The following is a 25,437-nucleotide window of genomic DNA, read 5'->3' as shown; positions in this document are numbered from 1 at the left end:
TAATGGAATTTTCTGTACTTTACATGCAGTGCTACTCTTTTGGCATTCCTGGTTGAACTACTTAAAAGTTCAGTAGCCATGCAAGAACAGATGCTGGGTGGAAAAGGCTTTTTAGTCATTGGCTACTTACTTGAAAAGGTAAGTGAAATGTATTGATGGTTTTATACAGATGGACCACTGACAATCACTAATTATACTTTTTTCTGTAGTCTCACCTTTACATTGACTGCAGAGGTCACATATTTGGTTAATTCACAAATATTTTTAAGTTATGTACTTGAATGTATGTATAGGCACTAAATTGGGTGTTAGAAATCTACATAATAAAGAAAATTTGAATGAAAATAGAAACTAAAGAAAAGTTATTTCATCTACTTTTCTTCAAATTTAGAAATATTTCTCTTAATTATTTTTCTAATTGATTCTTTGCTGTCTTTTATGTTCAAACCAAGTTTCTTACACATTTTATCAATTTTAGTTTAGGTGGATTTACTTTTTTCTTTTTGCTTTCTTTCTCAGTTTTAAGGTAATAAACAGAAACCTATATTTGGCAGCAACAGAAACATTAGTTATTGCTTTGTCCCTGATTTTAATATATTTGAATGTTTAAAGTAGCATTTTTAATATATAGTGTAAACAGTACAAACTAGATCACTTTAATTCTTCCTATGTGTGTCATTTATGCCCTGCTTTTTTAATGACCTTTGCTTTAGTTACAACTGTACTATGATGGCAATGAGTGCTGAGTTTCTGATAATGGTCTCACAAGAGTTTGAGTGTATCATGTGATTTCCTTCAAACAGTAAAGTGATATTTCATAAATAAGTTTTTTTCTTTCCTTAAGAAATATCTACCACCATCATTAGTGCTTCCAAACCTCTTCTTATGAGTTAATCATTAACATTCATATGATATTGAGATGCTTTGTAAATGGAACTATCCAAGAAAATAATAGAGGTGAGACCTGAACTAAGAAAAATAAACTTATTTTTCTCTTGAGAAATAAAATTTAGAGGTCTTTTGGAAATACTTTTTTAACATCAGATTGATGATCTACATTTAAAATTCTTCTATCTTTTCTTTGAAACAAGTACTTTTCTTTCTTGAAGGGTAGAGGAATAATAACTTATAAAAGAGATCATAGGCAGCATTTTTTAGTCAGATAATTTTTTCAGTAAATTTATTAAAGTTTTCATTAAGACTGTTTAGTTATATTTAATCATAGAATACTCTTTTCCTATGTCTGAACTATTAAGAGCTGTTTATAAGACTTGTGTTAAATTATATTTTACATGAGTTGCTGCTGCTGCTAAGTTGCTTTAGTTGTGTCCGACTCTGTGTGGCCCCATAGACAGCAGCCCACCAGGCTCCCCCGTCCCTGGAATTCTCCAGGCAAGAACACAGGAGTGGGTTGCCATTTCCCTCTCCAATGCGTGAAAGTGAAAAGTGAAAGTGAATTCACTGAGTCATGTCCAACTCCCAGTGACCCCATGGACTGCAGCCTACCAGACTCCGCCATCCATGGGATTTTCCAGGCAAGAGTACTAGAGTGGGGTGCCACTTATGAGTTAGATATTATGAAATACCTTTGTGACACTGCTGTATATGACATAATCACTATCAGGAACTGCCTCTTAAAGGTACTTAATCTATTTACTGAGGGTTTATTAGCATAATTTTAAAGTGAGCATTCACTTGTACACTTAAAATTTAGCTTAAAATTAGAAATATTGTGAAAAGTCTTCAAATCAAATAAAAAGAACATTAGACTAATAATAGTAGCTCCATCATTTTACAGTCCCTCAGCAGTGTATGAGGTTTCTAGTCTTTTCACAGCCTTGGAAGCCTCTGTTATTATCTGATTTTTTTAGTATTCTAGCCATCATAGTGAATGTTAAATATTTTATCACTTTTGTATTTGCATTTCTGTGATGTCTAAATGATGAGCATTTGTGTGTTTTTTAAGAAATGTTTATTACAAAGACCATTTTTAAAAACTGTGGTATTTCTTTTTATTACTGAATTGTAGGAACTTTTTATTCCATATGCTAATCCTTTATTAGATATATGATTTGCAAAGATAGTCTTCTATTCTGTGGATCACTTTATGTCTTAATATGCATTTCCTTAATTACAAATTAAGTTGAGCATTTTCACGTTTGTTGTCCTTTAAGTTATGCTCTTTTGCTAAATACCTATTCAGAGTATTTCTGCTTTGTCATTTGAATTGTTTCTCATTTTCTTATTGATTCATGGGAATTCTGTATATATCTTGGATATGAGTCCTTATTGGATATGCATCAATAATATCTCTTCCTCTGTGACTTGCCTTTTCCACTCTTAATCATCAAATGCTTTCTCAGCATTCAGTTTAGTCCAGTTCAGTCACTCAGTCGTGTCCGACTCTTTGCAACCCCATGAATCACAGCACACCAGGCCTCTCTGTCCATCACCAACTCCCGGAGTTCACTCAGACTCACGTGCATCGAGTCAGTGATGCCATCCAGCCATCTGATCCTCTGTCGTCCCCTTCTCCTCCTGCCCCCAACCCCTCCCAGCATCAGGGTCTTTTCCAATGAGTCAACTCTTCGCATGAGGTGGCCAAAGTATTGGAGTTTCAGCTTTAGCATCAGTCCTTCTCTGGATTATTTGAGATAATTGTGATTTTTCTACATTTTTTATTAGTTTAATGAGTTACATTAGTTGATTTTCAAAATTAAATATTTTTATATTCCTGGAATCCTATGTAGTCATAGATCCATTCCCATTCTAATCCTTATGCTTCTCTTAAAATGACTTATATCAGTGTCAAGTCTTCTTCTTATTTGACTTAATGATATTTTAGTTTAACATTCTTTCCTTCTTGAACTGCTTTGTTCAATTGCATTTTGTAATAACATTATTTCTTTGCTTTCTTCTTACCTCCTTGGCCTCCTTGAATTCTCTCCTAGTCCTTCTTCTTCCTAAGCTTTAAAGCCTGTGGTGTCCTTGTGCTTAATCCTAGAAATCTTCTCACTTTTCTGTTTACACTTTACTCTAATTGACCTCAGGGTTCCTTAGCTTTCCTTATACTGCAGATACTTATACTCAAATGTGTATCCCCAACTATCAGCCTCTCCCTTGAATACGATTCCACTTACATGCTTAATAAGCTTCACAGATTTAAATTATCCAAACTGTTACCTTTGATTTTCCTTTCAAATCTTTTGTCCTTTACTCTTCTTTCTCAGTTAGCAGTATTGCCCTTCAACAAGTAGTTCAGATAAAAAATGTTAATTCTTTTTTACTGTTTTTCATACAGAAAATTCCTTCTGTCAGCATACTGTGTTGTTTTAGTATCAAAACATATCCAGAACCAGTGACTACTTGCTACTTATTAATACTACTATACTTGTTTCTATGCCTATTTTTATTCACACTGTCATCATTGTTCACCACTAGTTACCCACAGTCCATTTTTTGCTTGCAGTCAGATTAGTCTTTTGAAAATGTGCCAGGTCATTCTAGTCCATCCTTCTCAAAGTAAATTCATGTCTCTTACCTCGGACATATCCCTGCCACTCATTCTTTCTTTCTCTGTTGCAGCCACGCTGACCTACAAAAGCCTCTTTGCAGACCTTTCTCTTAAAAACTAAAATAGTAAGCATGAGCTCGTCATAAGACTTTTGCATTTTCTTTTCACATTGCTTTGGTAATTCTGTAAATATCCACATGGCTTGATTCTACACTTCATTTAGGATTTTGCTTATGACACTTTATCAGAGAAATCTTCCCTGATAACTCTGAATAGAATAGTACTCCTTTGCTAACCATCAATGATTATTTCCATGCTTAATTTTTATAGCACCAATCTGGCATTTTGTTTGTTTGTTTGTTTGTTTTTTCTGCTTCCTCTGCTCTAGTGTATGCCTCAGCTTCATGAAAACAGGGACAACATTTTTCTTACCTAATTGCTGTATCTTCTACCTAAAAGTATGTCTCCTTTTATACATTTTTGTTGAATTAAATAAATGAAAAGGGCTTATGTATTTATCTGATTACATAAAATAATTGTTGTCATTGTTCAGTCACTAAGTTGTGTCCAACTCTTTGTGACCTCATAGACTGCAGCACTGCAGGCTTCCCTGTCCTTTACTATCTCCCAGAGTTTGCTCAAATTCATGTCCATTGAGTCAGTGACGCTATCTAACCTTCTTATCCTCTGCCACCCTCTTCTCCTTTTGTGTTATCTTTCCCAGCATCAGGTGAAAAGAATAAATAACTTTTTTTTTCTTATATTAATGTTCACCTGTTTTATTTTTAAATAATCATCTGTTAGGTGAGTAGTGTAGATAATAAAGTCCCATTTTTATTTATCAACTAATAACAAGTTAATGGTTAACTGTCACTTAGCTTTATCCTTGTTTTGGAAGATGCAAGTTAATTATTAAAGAAAATAGTCTAATGAGAGGCCATCTTATTCATTATGTTTAGACTATTTCATGAAAAACTTTTAAGGTATTTTTGTTTTGTTTTATTTGCCAAAATATGAATTTGAAAAAAAAAAACTTAGAGGCAATTTGATGTATTCAGTATTTTTATTGTGGTTAATAAGAATTTGATTAATTATCTTAAACATTAAGGGAATATGCTTGCTAGTGTAACTAGAAGTCTAGTGATAGGTGGCTTATCAGTTGTCTTGTTAGGAAACAGATGCTGTGCTCAAACTTGATTGTTGAAAGTGTTCAATACAAGGCTCTTTAAAAGATTTCTGAGCATTGTTAAAGGAAATCATCAAAATTTGAAGAGATGAAAGGAATGTATGTTTCAAACACAACTCAGAAAGCTATTTTAAGTATAGGAGAAGTATGCCTGACTAGAGTGTGGCCTTTAATAAAGAAATATAATGTATTGACCTATAGGGGTGAAGCCAGGGAGATGAATGTCCCAGACTTCATTTCCTTCCTATCCTTTAATTTCCTTCTGGAGTCTTCAACTAGCCAAACCCACTGGAAGCACAGAAATAGGATGGGGAAGGTTGGAAAATAGATCATTACAGCCAGCAAAATATATCCAGTAAGTTGGACTTCAGGGTTAGCTTGTCTTAAGTGTCAATTATGTATGTCATCAGAGACCAGGTTTTTCTCTATCTCTCTACTACTACCTACAGTTATGCTTTTGTTCTGTAGCTATTATTCTTTGTGGTCATAGAGTTGCTGGGCCGACTTGGCGCTATAAGCCTTCATATCCAAGTGGAGAGAGCTCTTTTCTCCCAATTACTAAAGAAGATCCTTCCCTCCAGTTTGACTAATCAGCTTAGGTCTCAGTCTCCTTTGAACTTAATGTTGTGAAAATTTTGATGCTGTCTCTCTGACAACAACAATAATACACATGATTGATAGATCTTGGTGTGCAGAAGGAGCTAAATGGATGATGAAGATTGACTACTTTATGATACACCTCAAGTAATTAAAATAATTTCCCACAACTTATAGTTTGCTTGATATATGATGCATGTTATATCTATCTTATCTATCTATATATATATATAGAGAGAGAGATAGAAGAGGTTCTTGAAAAACATTTCTAGCAATCCATTTCATTGTGGGCTGCTCTAAGGGTGGGGAAGACCTCTTTTTACTGCATAGCAATTTCTCTCTGTAACATTCATCACTCACTCTTATTTGGCTTAATAACTTTTGGAGTAGATATTATAATAAAATAGTTTTTTCTAGCTTTCCAGATTATGCTTCCAAATGTGTTTATTCACCCCTTATATAGCACTTCTTGGAAACTATGTATTCAGTTGCCACACTAAAGTAACATCATATAGTTTAAATTTCAGAGCTTGCATTTTACAGATTTATAACTATAAATTGTCTTGGAGTAGGAAATGGCAACCCACTTCGTATTCTCGCCTTGAAAATTCCATGGACAGAGGATCCTGGTGGGATACAGTCCATGGGGTCTCAAAGTGTCAGACACGACTGAGTGACTAAGGAACTAACTATAAATTATTCAAGAATAAATCTCTTTAAAATAGCTTTCCTTGACAAAATGAAAGCAAATATCATAGTTTAAAAATAGTTTCAATCAACCTATCTTAATTAAAACATTAAAACAAAATTGGATATCCTTCTATCCTCTTCTGATCAGTGTTTTGTCTTACCTGTTTTATTCTTACTCTGTTCTTGAATTTGACATGAATTCAGTTAAACATTTAGTGAAGAATTATGGCAGGTTCCAGACAGTTAAAAGATGAATAAAATAGTATCCTTTTTTAATATCAGGAAAGAAAGGTATGTAAATAACAGTTATCCAAGGTAGAAGGAATAGGTACTGCATACTTACAGGGAAAGGTCACATCCTGTTGAAGAGAGCTTTCATGCTGTTGAAGAGAGCTTTCATTTTATGCCTGGTAGGATTTTGTGTGGCCAATAAAACACAATTGTAGAAAAATGTGTCCTAAAGATAAAGTTTAGAATTAAAAAAAGCTACCAACAGTATTAATTGCTATGAAGAACAAAGTAACTTTTTTTAAAATTAATGTTAAAGGCTCCACCTGATGCTTCTAAGCATATCTTTTAATTAGGTGGAGAAGTTAAAAGCTTATTTCCAGATTATGAATTAGTTCTTCAAATGAATATGTTCATAATGGTCAATCTGATTTTATATCACTTATGTGTTTTTATAAACACATGACAACTTTTAAGGCTAAAATCTGATCTCTTAAGACAGGTTCTAACTATTGGTCTGTTATTTTAATTTTATTCCCCTCAGTTCAGTTCAGTTCAGTTCAGTTCAGTCGCTCAGTCGTGTCCAACTCTTTGTGACCCCATAAATCGCAGCACGCCAGGCCTCCCTGTCCATCACCAACTCCCGAAGTTCACACAGACTCACATACATTGAGTCAGTGATGCCATCCAGCCATCTCATCCTCTGTCGTTCCCTTCTCCCCCTGCCCCCAATCCCTCCCAGCATCAGAGCATGAGGTGGCCAAAGTACTAGAGTTTCAGCTTAAGCATCATTCCCTCCAAAGAACACCCAGGGCTGATCTCCTTTAGAATAGACTGGTTGGATCTCCTTGCAGTCCAAGGGACTCTCAAGAGTCTTCTCCAACACCACAGTTGAAAAGCCCAACACCACAGTTCAAAAGCATCAATTCTTCGGCACTCAGCTTTCTTCACAGTCCAACTCTCACATCCATACATGACCACTGGAAAAACCATAGCCTTATTCCCCTATCCATGATTAAAATAGTTTAGAATTTTAAAGTAGTATTATTTTTTTGTATTAAAGTTCCTTTAAAGTGAGTGACCAATCTGCTTTTTTGTAACTCACATATTTATTTATCTTTGTCTCCCTCCCCCTTGCAATAACAGTTATTTTTTTAGGATTATTTCTTCCATCTTACGAAGTTTTCATCTAAAGTTATATTCTAAGGCTTGGTTTGACTTTTGTCAGACTGTTGCTGATCTCAGTGTTGGTGTTTTGTCACACAGCTTACTAATGCAAATCATTGCTAGCCTGCTAGCCTTATACTTCAAATTAGTTAAATGTTACCTTCTCAGTAAAATCTCTCTAAACCACCCTTCCACACATTTTCCATTCACTTCATGTTCTTTTTTCACACTTTTCGTACACTTGTTATATTTATTATGTTACATGTTTTACCTTTTTAAGTTTATTGGATGTCCTTGTCTTCTCTTTTATTAGAATGTGAGTTTTTTTTTTTTTTTTCCAGTTTTGTGTTTTGTTAACTAGTCTTTCCTCAGTGCCAAGAAGCATACCTGGAAAACATGCATATTTCCTGAATACTAAATGAAAAGCATGAGCTTGAAATTCTACTTTCTTTCTTTAGTCATCAAGAGTTCATATAACTAGAGCTGTCTTGGAGCAGTTTTTATCATTTGCAAAATACCTTGATGGTTTATCTCACGGAGCACCTTTGCTGAAGCAGCTTTGTGATCACATTTTATTCAACCCAGCCATCTGGATACATACACCTGCAAAGGTATGCTGTTTAACTTCAGTTATTTTAATATTGTAAATTATAAATATATAGTTATTGGATCTAAACTATTAAGTAGAAAATGTTGAAATTTTTCAATTTATGTTATAGTCAGTCTGAAGCAGTCATATTAGGCAGTATTAAAATCAAAAAGGTAAATGCTCAAATATTAAAATAAGTGGAACTATAGTTAAAAATTACATATTTTTTAATGGAGTGATGAGAAAGTTCTGGAACTAGATAGTGGTGATGGTTGCTAAAAAAATATGAAAGCTGTATTTCTTAACCTATTAAAGGTGAAACCCACTTAGATTTAAGACCAAAATTTGAAAGGTAAAACTATAAAGCTTATAGGAGAAATTGTTGAAAGATATCTTTACAGTTTGATGGTCGTCAAAAGGTTCTTAAGACCTTCCAAACCTCTCTTTTAAGTAATTACTCTTTTAAGTAATGCATTTGATAATATCAAAATTAAGGATTTTGTTAAATGATCTCCATAGATGATGTTAATAAATAAATAATAGATTGGGGGTATTTTACAATGTCGAACTATTGGGATAAGAGGGAAACATTAAATATGAGCCTCGATTCAGATATTAGTATTGCGTAAATGTTAAATTTACTGAGTGGAGGAATTATATTATGTTCTGTGTAGGAGAATGGCCTTATTCTTAGGAGATTCACATTGAAATATTTGGTGGTGAAGTGTCTGAATGCCAGCAACCTCCTGTCAAACATTTCATCAAAAAAACAGTTTTATCAAAATATATTTATACATCTAATGTATTATATAATAGGAATAAAGGAAACAGATGTGGAATAATATTAACAGTAGGTAAATCTTTTATGATAGTTACATAATGATTTTTTTTTAATTTTTCAAAATAAAAAGTTGGAGAAAATAGTGATTAAAAACATTCAGAATATAAAAGGAACTCTTGAAAAATCAATGCTAAAAATATTAAAATATTAGGCTTGATTTAATAAATGCATTCTGAAGTCATTAGATAATGACTTATAACCTTTCAAAGAAAGAAAATCTGGTACAATGATTGTTAAGATTAGGAAAAGAAAAAAATACTAGATAACTAATTATATCATAATAATTGTCATCATTGTGGCTGGAAAATTCCTTCTATTTGAACATAGTTTTTTTTTTTATCATGGTAGCATGATATGTAAAAATGTTTGTTTTAAAAGAAATTTATTCATAATTTTTTAGATATCAGCATAACATTTTTATTATTTTACATACCTGAATTTAGCTCTCTTTTATTCTAGTAGAAATCAAGGGACCTTTTGAGGTGCCTTTTATAATTTTCAAGTCTCCCACATAACTTCAAAGTTCTATTTTTTTTATGGTTTGTCATTGTAATTATTGTGGTAAAAGTCAAACCTGGTGTTTGTTCATTCTTTAAACAGGGTGGTTAAACTTGTCATCTTTATACTTACATGTTAGATTCTGATACTGTGACAGTAGGTTAAGAAAATTTGAAATTACGGGAACTTTTAGGGTCTATGACAACAATGTATAATTTTTCTAAATATGATATAGCTGACTGATATTCTGTTCCTTTCAACTGCTACATTGTACTTTGATTAAGGGCTTTAGTCTAGCTGGCTTTTTAAATAATTTGATTTTGCTATCAGGTGTAATTTCAGTAGAATTATTTAGTTAATTAAAATTATTTTATTTTTAAGAGCTATTACCTTTAGTAAAATAAATTTTATTAGAATGTGTTGATTGCAGATTATCTTTATAATATAAATAACACTTAATAAATAATTATTTTTAACCTCATAATAGATGATTCTTTCTCAGCCTTTATATAGATTTACATTTAAATTAGAATAGAATGTGTATTTTTAATGTAAACACTTGAGGCATTTTAAATTTATTTTAAATTTTTGTTAATATCCTGTACTAGGTTCAGCTTTCCCTATACACTTATTTGTCTGCTGAATTTATTGGAACTGCTACCATTTACACCACCATACGCAGAGTAGGAACAGTACTACAGCTTATGCATACACTAAAATATTACTACTGGGTCATTAATCCTGCTGACAGTAGTGGCATTACACCCAAAGGTTTAGGTAAGTACAGTATTTACCTAGGTAAGTTGTGCATGGTGATGAAATTGGGAAAGAAATTGGATAAAGAAATATTGGGAAAACTTTGATTTGAGGCATAAGAGGGAATTTATTAAGTTAATAAAAGTAGGGAACTGTATCCATGTAAGACAGATGTTATAATTTATCAGTGAATTGTAATATAATTAAAAAAAATAATTTTTCCCCCAAATCTGACATTAGTAAGCAATTTGAAATCTCCAAAATCTGAAACTTTATATTCTCTATTGTTGAAAATGTACAGAATTACTACTAATTTATATTATAATTGCAATGTATATAACTTAAATTTTCCATAATATCACAACATAATTTCATTAAGCTTATTATTAAATAATAATAATGAGCTAGGTTTTTGGTTTTTTTTTTTAATTTCTGTTTTATTCTAGATGGTCCCCGGCCATCACAAAAAGAAATTATATCACTGCGGGCATTTATGTTACTTTTCCTGAAACAGCTTATACTAAAGGTAAAACAGTTTTACATAATTCAAAATTGCAGTATATTAAGTGAAAAGAATTTTTGCCAGAGTTTAAATCAATATTGTAAAATCAGTAATAACTACCTTCAATTCATGAATTACTTTCAATATTCTGTAAATTTTAGTATTAACTCTTGTCGAACTTCACTTTGCATTAAACTTTGTGTTAAATATTCTCTGAAAGTCTCCATACTGAGGGATGTAGCCAAAATGGACAAGGAACATGTGCATGAAAATTGAGCGTGAAGATTTTATTCTAGAAAATCATCTGTGTTTCTGTTTTAGAAGTCATATGTTATATATTTTATCACAGTAGGATTTTTTAAAGATTAAGATATATAGAAAATAAAGGTAAAATACACAGTAATTGATATTGTAAAGTCTTATTATAATTTGCATCATTTTAAGAAAAGATTATGAGATTAGAAAATAGTGATTGAATATACTTAGATGGAGAAAATATAATTTTGGATAGTGAATTCAATGAAATATCAATTTTAGATGAATAAATATACTTTTCTAAGTATTTACTTATTTAACTTGATTTGATATAGCCTATGGGTTATGAAGTGTCTGAGTATTATAATTAAAGCATCATTACTTTTAAGTAGTTTATATTTTATTTTAAAATGATTAATTTGATGTAGTCTTTAATTGAAGTTTTAATTTTAGATTTAAATTAAATATATATATATATATTTTAAATTAGGATCGAGGGGTCAAGGAAGATGAACTTCAGAGTATATTAAATTACCTGCTTACAATGCATGAGGTAGGATATGGTCTGGGTCTTCCATATTAACAATTTTATTGAATGCATTAGAAAACATTTATTATTGAATAAATATTGATAATCCTTATTATGCAGGATGAAAATATTCATGATGTGTTACAGTTACTAGTGGCTTTAATGTCAGAACACCCAGCATCAATGATACCAGCCTTTGATCAAAGAAATGGAATAAGGTATGAATGTAATATAAGTATCATTAGTAGAGTTTAATTTAGTATAGGTATGCTTCCCAGAATAATCCTATTCAATTAACTTTTGAGTATATATAGAAAAATCTTACACATAAGAAGGGAATAGATGGAGAAAGCTGTCATTAATCCTCCTAATACCCAGGAAACTGATGAAATGTATAGACAATGAGTCTCAAGTCTCAAAAAAGAGTAATTATATTGTTACTATAGTAAAGACATTTCAAGAAGTTGAAAGAGCAAATATTTTGACAAAAAGATGAGAGGGCATGCTAAAGAGAGCTCTAGAAAATTCTATGAGCTTAGGCTCAAGAGGTAGAGAGTGGCCAGTCTGAAAGATCCATTTAATGGTAAGAACTTTAAATTTTTTCTGTTGGTGATGAAAACTAAAGAATTTTGAATATAGAAATGAATTGCTGATTGCTATTTTTCCAAGGAGCAATGTGTAAAATGAGTTGGAAAGGGATAAAACTAATGTAGCAAGACCAGTAGAGAAATTATTTTATTCATAAGTATTAAGGATAATGAGCTAGGACAATGGCAGTGTGATGGGAAGATGGGAATGAAATGTTTTTGAATAAGAATCCAAAACCGAAGAATTTGAAAGCTTTAGTTATGTTGATTGTAAAGTAATTGTGTAGATATGAGTAAAACAGTTTCTTGGTTAGTATTCTTAAGTACTTTAAACCTATAACCTAGCCTCTTAGGGATTCTCTCACTTTTTCTGGAATCTGAGTTATTTATATAAATAAGAAATCTAGGTTATGCCACATTAATTCAGTGAGCTTTCACAGGTTATAAAAAGAGTTTGGAAATAATATATTAATAACTGTCAAGAGACTGTATTATTAGTGCTTCTTTTACTTGGTCATTTATATCAGCAAATAACAGCTTTATAATCTTGAAGGATTTCCTTTTCAAATTAGAGAAGCCATCACTTTATTTCTATGTGGATATCCATCTTGTGACATCACTCTTACCATTGAGTTTACAACCCATGGGGTTACTAATCTATTTGAATAATAGCATTATACATTTCATTAGTAACAACTGCAAGTATATTTTACTGTGAGGTTGAACTCTATGAAATTGCAGAAACTTAGTGATTTTACTGAATAATAGCAATTTCATGTGGTACAATCATGTTTCTCATAGTTGACACCAGCTGAACATGTCACATTGTTTCTTACCAGTATGTTAAAAACAGTCACAAAGATGAAAAATTTGCTACTTTAGATTTTCATTTCAAAAAGAATGTAGAGAATGTAGGTTCTGGTTTAAAATATGGAAAAAATAGACATATTAGGTATGCAATTTTAAATTCTGTACCCTAGAAAATAGGAACTAAAGGGTAACAGTTATGTGTGGGGAAATTTTTGATTAATTATAATTCATATATACTAAGAAGTGAACACAAAGATTGCATTAATTTAATACTGATAATATTAAACTGGGTTTAAAGAAGACCTTGTGGTAATATACAACACTGAACTGAGCATCAAAAAATGTAATATTTTTGCATCTCAAAATCTTCAAAGAAAAGAATACATAGTTTCTTTTTTACATCATTTTCTGGCCGAATATAGTAGGCTAGAGCAAATTAACTAGAATTCAGCTAGCAATCTTATTATATTGTAAGTACTTCCCCGGTGGCTCAGACGGTAAAGCATCTGCCTACAATGCGGGAGACCCAGGTTCAGTCCCTGGGTTGAGAAGATCTCCTGGAGAAGGAAATGGCAACCCACTCCAGTATTCTTGCCTGAAAAATTCCATGGACAGAGAAGCCTGGATTTCTGCAGTCCATGGAGTCGCAAAGAGTCGGACACGACTGAGCAACTTCACTTTCACTTTCATAAACAGTCATTAACTGAATCATTGGTAAATTTCCTATTCATTCTTCATATTATTTTTTAAATAACTACTTATTATAAAAAAAATCCTATGTAGCATAGATGTCTGATGGCCTTAGATCTTTCGTGTTTCAAATGTTAAATCATAATTTCTGTTGATCTCAGATGTATTTATACCTTTTTATCCCTTAAACTCAAAGTTATTCCTAGAGAATAGGAATTCTGTGGAGTTTCTGATGACATATTTTGAGCACAGTCACATTTTTATGCTGTGAGATTTTACTTTTGTTTTCAAGATTATTTTTGCTATTGAATGTTCTTTTTATGATTCCCTGAATATTTCTTTTTTTTTTTTTGACATGTATAACTTTTCTATGGGCTTCCCAGTTGACTCAGTGGTAAAGAATCCACCTGCCAGTGCATCTGAGGCAGGTTCGATCCCTGGGTCAGAAAGATCCCCTGAAGTAGGAAGTGGCAACTCACTCCAGTGTTCTTTTCTGGGAAATCTCATGGACAGAGGAACCTGGCAGGCTGCATACAGTCCATGGGGTCGCAAAAGAATTGGACACGACTCAGTGACTAAAACATCAATGATAAAATAATAACTTTTCTGTTCTCATAATTGTCTTTTTTTTCCATTACTGATATTGGTCCTTAATAATTCTGAAAGTATATTTCAGTGTAAATTTACATTCATTTAAGAACTTGAATGGCAAGAACTGGAGTGGTAACCCACTCCAGTATTACTGCCTGAATCCTATGGACAGAGGAACCTGGCAGGCTACAGTCTGTGGGGTCGCAAAGAGTCGGACGCGACTGAGTGACTAATGCTAATAACTTGAGGCTTTTCTAAAAAACTATCTTCTGAAGGAAGTAATCACTCTTCTCATCATCTGTTCTTCAGTAGAGTAATAAGACAGTATTATCAACAGTATTTTGTTTCTAATAGTATAAGCTACTGTTAAACATAAGATAGAGTTATTAACTTTCAGTTATTTGTTTTTCTCTGTTACTGTCCCTGAAATGATAGGAAAATTATACTTTGCCAACAGTCAGGTTGGACAGAACTGAGCAACTAAGTATGCACACGCTATACAGGAAAAAAAAATTATTTTTTGGAAAAAAGATAAAATTTCTGAAGTACATATAAATATTATTTGAAGGGATTGTAAGTTAGTTCATGTGTTACTTTGTTGTACAACACGTTTGCGTAGGAACCAAGAATTGAAACTCTTTGAGGAAACAAGTTTGCTTTTTCTGCTACTTCCTGTATAGCTGCTTTATTCTTCTGTATACAGACTCACCTTTGTGAACAGAGCAAGGCTGTCCTACAGTTTCTGTTCTAAATCATTTCCTAATTCAAGAGCCCAACAAAGATTAGCTATTGTTTCTCAGAATTTATTCCAAATTTTCAGAAAAGAAAAATTGAGCAGGTATGTACTCCTGTGGTCCAATTAGCCATAACCAGGAAAAAGGGTCATTAAGTACAAATGTTAGGGGAAATTCTAATAGAAGAAATGTGGTTTAACTGAGCATGCATCTTAACATTGAAAATTATATTCAGTGTGCTGGGAGGCATTACCTACGAACAACCAGTTGCTTTGTCCTTTTGAGTATGTATTTGAAGTTCAAATATAAAGAAAACTAATATGCTAGTTTTCAACTTTTTTCAAATAATTTAAAATTCTGAGATATTTTATGTTTTATACATTTATAATTTCCTTATAAAGTATACAGTGCTTATATTTTTAATATTTAAATGTTCTCAAAAGATCATTTATTTCTATATATTTTAGGGTAATCTACAAATTATTGGCCTCTAAAAGTGAAAGTATTTGGGTTCAAGCTCTGAAGGTTCTGGGATATTTTCTGAAGCATTTAGGTCACAAGTAAGTTGATGTTTTCCATAATGAATTATAGAAATATCTACTGAAATTTTGTTTTTACTGATTTAATAACACATAAATTTGATTGGAATGATGTTACAATGAAAAGTAATAACTTCTTGTGCTAAAAAGAAAAACATTTTATAAAAGAATGTTTAACAGTTTATCACACTGAAGTAATTTACTGTATTCCTGTTGCATGCTGGAAAGAAAATATTGTTCTTTTAAAGATAATGGAACATATTTCATCAAATAAAGGACATGGGGATATGATTTCAATGAAGCTTTCTTGACACAGGCAAATATGTATATTGAGGTTTTGCTGACAGCTAAGTCAATATTTAATATCTGTTTGTATTAGTTTCTAATTTTGAGGCTTATTGTGATTTGAAGATCCTACAGTATTCCTTTTTCCCCCAAAGTCCAGAGTTTAGACACCTTTAAAAATTATTTACTGAGAAAAAAATCTTTTAAAAAATCACTTGCTGATATAATGAGTGTTTTTCATACTATGTTGTCCTGTGCATGAATAGTGTTGTATAAATCCATTTTATATACATTTTATATACAAAAACAAATCCATTTATATACAAATACTGCCACTTAGTAAGGATGGATAGGGTTCCTCTCAGAATTTTTGAATTGCTAATTTTTTTTGGTATTTTGAATTGTGGAGAGTGATCAATAACACTAATGAAAATTTCACACCATTCAGATAAACATGTCTAACATGCTAAATAGTCTAGGAAAGAAAATATTATTTTCATTTTGGTACCAAATCAGTAGTTAAGAGAGAATAGTGATATTACAGATCTAGAGAATAGTTCAACAAAGCCAGGATTGTAGAAAAGAGTAATGCGTACTTGAGGAACTGTAAGTTTACGAGGTGATAGAATACCAGGAGTGAGAGCATATTCAGTTTTAACTTAAAGAGATATGGCTCTTAACTTTGATTAAGAATAGGAAATTGATTGGGAATAATTAATAAAGGCTTCTTCCCTATATGCAACCTCTTAAACATTGTCAAGAAACACACATTTTAAAACATAGAAATGTGGAAAAGATAAGCAGAACTAACCAGTACATGAAGAATAGTCACTGGAAAATATTGCCATGAAGTACACAATAAATACAGTTAAAATTTTTACTGTAAGTTTAAAAAGTAAGAAAGAATTTCTTGTGAGAAAAGGAAGCTCCAAAGCAGAATTTTACGAAGTTAGGAGAAATGATGGAATAACCTTGAAATGTTGAATCATGAGCTAATAAAATTTTGAAACAAATTGGAAGGAAAAACTCACACACAAAAATGAAATTGAAAGATGCTCAAGGAAGAGCAACTCTGTGGATAGCACAGTATGATACATGGAAGATAAAAATGAAAACAAAGCAAATAATGTGCCTGGGTGAATATAAAAGAGTTCAGAAGGATTAAAGAGGAAATGATTGATCCAGAAGACATAGAAATTCCAAAACATTAATGGCATAAATAGAGTTTCCAAATAAGAAAAGCAGAGCAATGTAACTAAACAAGTTTTTTTTTAATCTATAATTCAGTGAGCTTCTAATATAGATCTTGCCATCCACATTAAAGGGTATATGCTGTGTACCAGGAAAAGCTTTCTTGAAATAGTCTGTAGAAAAGTATACTATTGGATTTAAATATAAATATTTTTTTAAAGTCCTTTTTTCAACATTCACAAGTTAAAGGAAAAAAAATAGTTACTCTGGGCTTAGGCTTCTCTATGATAACCAGCAGTAGAAAATGGAAAGCAATAACCATAAAGTACTCAAGAAAATAGAAGCCAGAGTATCCTTTACATAAAAGTATGCTGCCAAACAATTTTTAACCATGCAAGGAACTGTTTTTCTGAATAATTCTTGAGAAAATTACTTGGGGTTAAGTTCAGCCAATTAGGACTGACTGGACCGACTACAGCCAAGTACTATTGATGAACACTGAATTAATTTAATAGTAAAACTAAGACTAAAACAAATAACAAACTGGTATTTCCTTTTTGTATGCCCTAATAAGGTAGAAATTCTATTGTTATTATGAACTGAGAAAGGACTAGGGAAAGGAGGAAACTAGACAAAGTTCAAAGAGTCAAAGAATATCCATGTAAGCTGACAATAAAAGTGTAGGCCTGTTGAATAAAATTTGATGCTTTAGGAGAGAGGAAAATTTGAGTAAATATGGAGATTTTATCATCGCTCATCATTGGGAAATACATGAACTGCCTAAACACATAAAGGACTTCTTATTCCTGTATAACAACAAAGATGAGCAGTTAAAACTGTAATGCTCATCAAGACTTCCCTGGTAGTCCAGTGGTTGAGACCCTGTGCTTCCAATGCAGGGGGCACAGGTTTGAGCCCTGGTTGGGAAACAGATCCCAAATGCCATGCAGCCAAGAAAAAGAAAGGAAAAAAAAGAAACCTGTAATGTTGTCTATATATTAAAAAATACTGTATAAATAAAACTGAGAACAATGCATATAATGGATGATTTTTTTAAAATCTATAACATTTAAGAAGCATAAAATGTGGCATATGCATGCTAAGTCCTTTCAGTCGTGTCCGACTCTTTGTGACCCCATGGACCATAGCCCACCAGGCTCCTCTGACCATGAGAGTCTCTAGGCAAGAATTAAGGTGTGGGTTGCCATGCCATCTTCCAGGGGATCTTCCTATCTAGGAATCAAGTCCACATATCTTAGAGTCTCTTGCATTGGTGGCATGTTCTTTACCACTAGTACCACCTGGGAAACCCAAAACTGTAATACAAAAATACAAATGAAAAAAATCAGGAATCATGGTTTTATTATTGGACAAGTTAGAATTCAAGCCAAAAAGCAATAAACAATATAAACAAAGATACTTTATAATATTAAAGGTTGAAACTTTCATGAAACAGAAATTACAGGAGAAATAATCACTAATAATTTAAAACATCAAAACAAACTCTAATTCACCCCAGTCCATAAAAAGGCAAAAGGGAGAGTAATGTAAATAATAAAGTAAATCTAATTAATATAGCTTGAAGTCAGTAGGTACCATATTAATAAAGACTGTAACTCCAAGTGCTCATAGAACATGAATGAAAATTTGACTTGGTATGAAAGTGAAAGTATTAGTTTCTCGGTCATGTCCGACTCTTTGCCACCCCATCGACTGTAGTCAGCCAGGCTCCTCTGTCCATGCAATTCTCCAGGCAAGAATACTGGAGTGGGTTTCCATCCCTTTTCCAGGCATCTTCCCAACCCAAGTATCAAACCCAGGTCTCCTGCATTGCAGGCAGATTCTTTACCATCTGAGCCACTAGGGAGGCTGGACATGGTAGGGTGTAGCAGGGATCAAAGAAAAATCCAAAACAGAGAGACAAAACAGTTAAGATTTTCTTGTTAAAATGCAACAAAATTGAAAATAGGAATAAAATAAAAATGATGAAGTTTCTTCTTCCTAGACATTTAAAACTTATTAACTTTTGTGTCAAAGATAAAGTACACTGAAATTGCAGAATTTTTAGAAAACAACTTCAAAACCCCATTGAATACAGCTAAAGAAGTGCTTGGGAGAAGGAACTGGCAACCCACTCCAGTATTTTTGGCTGGAGAATCCTGTGGACAGAGGAGCCTGGAGGGCTGCTGTCCATAGGATCATACAGAGTTGGACATGACTGAAGCGACTTAGCATGTGTGCATGCATTGGAGAAGGAAATGGCAGCCCACTCCAGTATTCTTACCTGGAGAATCCTAGGGTCAGAGGAGCCTGGTGGGCCGCCATCTGTGGGATCGCACAGAGTTGGACACAACTGAAGCAACTTAGCAGCAGCAGCAAAGTACTTAGAGGAATATCATAGCTATGGAACAATAGAAAAGAAATACAGAATAAAATAATTAAAGCATAAATGTTAGATAAGGAATTACAATAAATGGAAATAATAAATTAGAAAGTAGGAATTAAAGATTTAAAAGACATAATCATTTAAAATCTGATTTTAAAAAATTGTAATAAAAATGGCTAGCTAACCACTCAGCAACTGAAGAAAGGGCAAACATAATGAATGTACAAAATCAGTGATAATTTTCTTAATTAGTATAGAAACTAAGGAAGTTAAAAGAATCTTACATGATGAGCTTTCTCTAGAAATTGATAAGACAACCCAGTAGAAAAATAGGCAAGGGTATATGTAAGGAACAGTTTATAGAGGCAAACGCATGTGGCACATCAGTATTTAAAGGAGGTAAATTCTGCCTTTAGTAGAATATATATGTATGTAATGTAATTCTACCTGTTGGGGCTTCCCTGGTGGCTCAATTCTACCTGTAGTAAGGGAAATACAATCTAAAACTAAGCACATTGTTCATGTATTAGATGGATAGAAATCTCAAAATTCAGAATCCTTCTCTGTTAGCAAGGCACATGGGAAGAGCAAGCATCTCACACATTGCTAACGAGAGCATAACTAGTATAACCCCATATAGAGTGCAGTTTATTTTCGTTGATATCTGTCAAAATTACAAATACATGTGCTTTTTAACCTAACAATTCATCAGTTGCAGGCATGTGAAATGATAGCTATTCAGAGTTATTCATTTTTTCTTTGTTTATAATAGTAAATGTTAGGAGAAATCATAAATTTCTAGTAATGGGGGAATTTGTTAACAAATAAGTTACAGTTCATTTATTAAATGGAATGCTATGTAGTTATAAGACAATGAGATAAGTCTCTACATACAGATATAACAACTATATTGTTAAAAGATTAAAAATAAATAGTAAAGATGGATATGTATTATTAATAGATGCTATTTTTGTTTAAAGAAGAGAACATGAGAACATAGTACTTATTATATTTGCAGTGAGAAAGTCTAGTCGAATTCACAGGAAATAAATCAAGAGCAGTGGTTTCTAATGGGGAGTTGGTAGAAATGAAGGTATATATAGATTATGTTAATATTTTAATCATATTGATGTTAGTTATAGAAACAATTTTTCAGGAACAAATTGTTTAAAAAACTACAAACATTGAATGTAAAAAGTGCCTTTAAAATCTTGAAAGGAATTACATTATAAATGGAATTACTTAAGTACAATCAATGACTGATTAGTTAAAATGAGTTATCTATTGGAGAATGATGAAGCAGGACTAGGCTTAAATACTTACCTACACAATTTAAGAATTGATGCTTTTGAACTGTGGTGTTAGAGAAGACTCTTGAGAGTCCCTTGGACTGCAAGGAGATCCAACTAGTCCATTCTAAAAGAGATCAGCCCTGGGTGTTCTTTGGAAGGAATGATGCTAAAGCTGAAACTCCAGTACTTTGGCCACCTCATGTGAAGAGTTGACTCATTGGAAAAGACTCTGATACTGGGAGGGATTGGGGGCAGGAGGAGAAGGGGACGACCGACGATGAGATGGCTGGATGGCATCACTGACTCGATGGACATGAGTCTGAGTGAATTCCGGGAGATGGTGATGGACAGGGAGGCCTGGTGTGCTGCGATTCATGGGGCTGCAAAGAGTCGTACACAACTGAGCGACTGAACTGAACTGAACTGAGCACAGTTTAAATAATTCATATCAGTGTTACTATGAAATTAAATTTAGTAGTAAAAAGAAAAAAAAACACTTAAGTGTTTTAAAGCATATACAGCTTGATGGTTAATAGATATAATTGATTAATAATATACATGTAGTTCATTGGCTCTCAAGTTGGACTGCCTAGGTTTGGATCTTACCTTAGCCGTGTGTTTTCTGAACGGTTTCAGAAACATCTTTGAATCTCAGTTTTTATCCCTATAAATGAATAAAATTATACTGCTTCCCTCATTGACCTTTATCATTAAAATGTATACTATATAATAAATATAATTGTTTACAGAATATTGCTACATGCTAATTTGAATAGTTAACAAAAAGGTTAATTATTTAAAGTGCAGTTTTGATGAAAGAATATTTCTTCCTTATGATATCTTACATACCTGACACCAAATATAAATATGAAACACTGCTGCTGCTGCTCAGTCACTTCAGTCGTGTCCAACTCTGTGCGACTCCATAGACGGCAGCTCACCAGGCTCCCCCGTCCCTGGGATTTTCCAGGCAAGAGTACTGGACTGAGGTGCCATTGCCTTCTCCGTATGAAACACTAGTGGTATTCAAATAGAAATGAGATGTTTCTATTATAATCTAATCATTACTAGTATTTCAGGATTTGAAACAAAACACTATTAATAGCAGGAAATAGGTGCCATAATTAATATACCTACAATCCTAAGAGAGACATCTTTAAAACTGTTAAAAAATAAGATATCACCCAAAATCAGCATCTCATTTGTGTATGGGGGAATCATTCTATAGTGAAGCGAAATTGTGTCTGTGGGTGAAACTAAACTGAAGTCTAGATGGGGTCGTCTCTACTGAGTTTTTGATTTCTCTTAGTACCTAGGACACAGCTTGGGAGATAATCCATATACTTTGTGAGCTGAACTAGAGATAGGTTTGGCATCTCTCGTAAAAATTAAGAAGTCTGTTCCAAATAATAAATGTAGTTACTCCCACTGCTTGATGATGGAACTTAAACCCCCTCTCCTTGAGTGAGGGATGGGCTTACTAGCTAACTTCCAAAAATAGTGAAATCTGATTGAGTTTTCACTATTGAATAAGATTAACATCACCAGTCATATGTCATTTTAATAGCATGTTCCCTGATGCGATATGATGAGAAGGGCACTTCATCTCTGTGGTATTCTTCTAAGAAACAAATAACCTCAGTCTAATTATGAGAAAGCATCATATGCCTCCCAGTTGAGTGACATTCTTCAGAATACTTGACTGGTACTCTTCAAAACTGTTAAAAGACATGAAACACAATGGATGGGAACCTGCTAAAGACCAGAAAGGTTTAAATTTACAGTGGTATTCTGGATTGGATACTGAACAGAGAAAAAAAAAAAGTCATGATGAAATCTAAATAAAGGCTGTAGTTAATAATATTATACCTGTGTTCAGTCTTAGTTTTGACATATGTACCATGATTAGGTATGTTAACATATGGGAAAGCTGGTTAAGTAATACAAGGGACCTCTCTGTACTATCCTTTCAACTTTTCTGTTAATCTTAAGAATTTTCAAAATAAAAAGACATAGAAAATTGAGTAACCTTCTCTTTGATATGTGCTTGAATAGAAAGCCAATCTGGCCCTTCATGAAGATGGCTTAATTACAGTTACTCTCAGGACAGAATTCTGACAAATGTTTCAACTAGATGATCAAAATGCCCAATATTGTACCATAGTGAAACGATGACGATTTCAGCTTAAAATTTTTTAAGTACATGTTACTGAATATTTATTGTGGAAATAAACGTTTCTCAAACAAGTATGTTTGTCTAATGTCTTAAACTTCAAACATTGTTGCTTTTGGATGAATTCTAAAAGATAATTTCACTCAAAAGTATCCTATTGGTAGTTAAATGAATCAAAATGCTGTCTGTTAGTTGTTCATTCTAGCAATTGCCTGTTATGTGTTGATAGTTGTTTAACCTAATAGCTTCTTTCTTTTTTGGACTAGTTGAAATTAGTCCAGTTTATTGTCTGTTAGTAAAAAGTACTGATGCAGATTCTGGGGATACAGCAGTTAAAAGAATGAAAAAAAAAAAAAAAGCTGTCTTCTCATCTACTCTAAACGCCAAGCTTGGCTCTCTTCTACCAAAATGTTGGCTTTTGTAGGTACTTGGGTAGGTGTAAATGAGTCTTGATGTTCTGTTGGGGTACTAGTAGAGTAAAAATGGCAATCTGTGAGGGTTTTTTCTCTCCCATGGTACTGACAAATGGCTAATGAAGTATGTTAGTAGCCTAACTTAAAGACTAAAATGCAGCAATTCTTGATCTCAGCGATCTCTGCCTTCCATTCTCTCTCCTCTCCTCTGTCTTCTCCTTCCAAGGCATATTAACTTTGACTTCTCTGTAAGTTACCATCAGAATGGCAAGAGGTTCCTGAAATGATGGGAGGAATTTTCCTTGTCCTTGAACTTGTAAAAGTAAAAGGATATTGGAAGTAAAAGGATATTGGAGTGCTAGGATGCTGGCTTCAGGACCTACACCACGATAAGTTAAATACTTCAGATCAGTGTGCTTAGAGGGACCTTTGCCTTACAACAACCTCAGGGAGGGACTTCATATAAAATTTACACCAGGGGGATCTGAGTGCAACATTGTGAAAACAGGAGATAACAACTCGTTTGAAGGGGCATAAAAGAGACAAGAGATAAGAGAGAATCAAGTTATGTACTCAGTGAAATAGAACTAGTGTGGAAGCTTTGATGGAATCTCTCAACTTTATTTTTTGGAAGTGCATCTGAAATTCAAGTAGACTACCAAAGGTGACATTCTGCCTCTTTAAATTATTATTTTTCTGTATTCATCCAAATTAGTAAACCGAAGATCTCAAAGAATGGACCAAAAACATAAAATGAGAGAAAATATAAAGGCATAGAAGACTTACCAGGACTGTTAAGGATAATTGGAGAAGAAACAAGATGGGTAAAAAAGATACCATGAAACACTTTGTACCACTAAAATCTTAAAGATGTTGAGGAAAATATAACAAAATTCCTTTCAGATGTGTAGCTCAGTACACAAAAGTAAGGAACATTTTCTCATATGCCAAAAATGAATATCAAACAAAATAGGAGTTATAATTCTTAAGAGACAAGATCATATTGAAACAAGCTATTTAGCTTTTAAACAAATAACAAATAACTTCTGGAAATGAAAAGGTACTAACTTAACAACTCCATGGACATGTTAAACAGATTATGTAACTTAAGAAAGAATTAGTGAACTAGAAGAAATATGTATAAGGAACACCTAGAAACAAAGATGACAAATAGGAAAGGAGGTTAAGTATGTATAGAAAGAATGAAAGATTTCATAGAATAAAATACCTAGGAATAAGTTTAACCAAGGAAGTTGAAAGATCTGTATACTGAAAACTACGACATTGATAAAGAAAAAAAAGGTGAAGACACAGACAAAGGTAAAGATATACCATGCTCATGGTTTGGAAGAATCAATTTTGTTAAAATGCCCATACTACCCAAAATGATCTACAGATTGAATGCAATTGCTATCAAAATGAAAATGGCATTTGCTTACAGAAATTGACAAACAGTTCTAAAATGTTTATGGAACCACAGAAGACACTGAATAACCGAAGCAGTCTTGAGAATGAGCAAAGCTGAAGGCATCACATTTCCTGATTTTAGATTATAATCCAAATTTACAGTTTTTAAAACCATATACTCTTGGCATAAAACAGACACATAAATAAGTCAATGGAACAAAATAGTCCAGAAGTACAGCTGAAATACATGACCAGTACTTCTTGACAAAGGAGCCAAGACATAAGAACGAAGGAAAAATAATCTCTTCAGTAAATGATGGGAAAACTGGACCAAGTTCAATTCAGTTCAGTCGCTCAGTTGTGACTGACTCTTTGCAACCCCATGGACTGCAGCATGCCAGGCCTCCCTGTCCATCACTAACTCCTGGAGTTTACTCAAACCCATGTCCATTGAGTTGGTGATGCCATCCAAGCATCTCATTCTCTGTCATCCCCTTCTCCTCCTGCCTTCCTTCCATCTTTCCCAGCCTCAGAGTCTTTTCAAATAAGTCAACTCTTTCCATCAAGTGGCCAAAGTATTGGAGTTTCAGCTTCAACATCAGTTCTTCCAATGAATATTCAGGACTGATTTCCTTTAGGATTGACTGGTTTTATCTCTTTGCAGTCCAAGGGACTCTCAAGAGTCTTCTCCAACACCACAGTTCCAAAGCATCAATTCTGGAGTGCTCAGCTTTCTTCACAGTCCAACTCTCACATCTATACATGACTCCTGGAAAAACCATAGCCTTGACTAGATGGACCTTTGTTGACAAAGTAATGTCTCTGTTTTTAATATGCTGTCTAGGTTGGTCATAACTTACCTTCCAAGGAGTAAATGTCTTTTAATTCCATGGCTTCAGTCACCATCTGCGGTGATTTTGGAGCCCAAAAATAAAGTCAGACACTGTTTCCACTGTTCCCCCATCTATTTGCCATGAAGTGATGGGA

At 33.1% G+C, this 25,437-nt stretch overlaps 1 protein-coding gene across 4 annotated transcripts in view; it reads left to right on the top strand.

The window, feature by feature from the left end:
- The window catches only part of NBEA (neurobeachin), a 664,301-nt gene that overhangs the window by 163,766 nt on the left and 475,098 nt on the right, over nucleotides 1-25,437 (top strand). For all 4 annotated transcript variants that reach the window (XM_068984682.1, XM_068984685.1, XM_068984684.1 and 1 more), the window contains exons 11-17: nucleotides 30-138; nucleotides 7,841-7,993; nucleotides 9,919-10,087; nucleotides 10,513-10,592; nucleotides 11,314-11,376; nucleotides 11,473-11,570; nucleotides 15,232-15,324. In XM_068984682.1, the coding sequence (XP_068840783.1) occupies nucleotides 30-138; nucleotides 7,841-7,993; nucleotides 9,919-10,087; nucleotides 10,513-10,592; nucleotides 11,314-11,376; nucleotides 11,473-11,570; nucleotides 15,232-15,324 (765 nt within the window). The remainder of the gene's footprint in view (nucleotides 1-29; nucleotides 139-7,840; nucleotides 7,994-9,918; nucleotides 10,088-10,512; nucleotides 10,593-11,313; nucleotides 11,377-11,472; nucleotides 11,571-15,231; nucleotides 15,325-25,437) is intronic.

The sequence above is a fragment of the Capricornis sumatraensis genome, chromosome 12 (assembly GCF_032405125.1).
Source record: "Capricornis sumatraensis isolate serow.1 chromosome 12, serow.2, whole genome shotgun sequence".
Lineage (NCBI taxonomy): Eukaryota > Metazoa > Chordata > Mammalia > Artiodactyla > Bovidae > Capricornis > Capricornis sumatraensis.
Note: the sequence above shows the minus strand (reverse complement) of the source record. Positions and strands in the feature narration are given on the sequence as shown.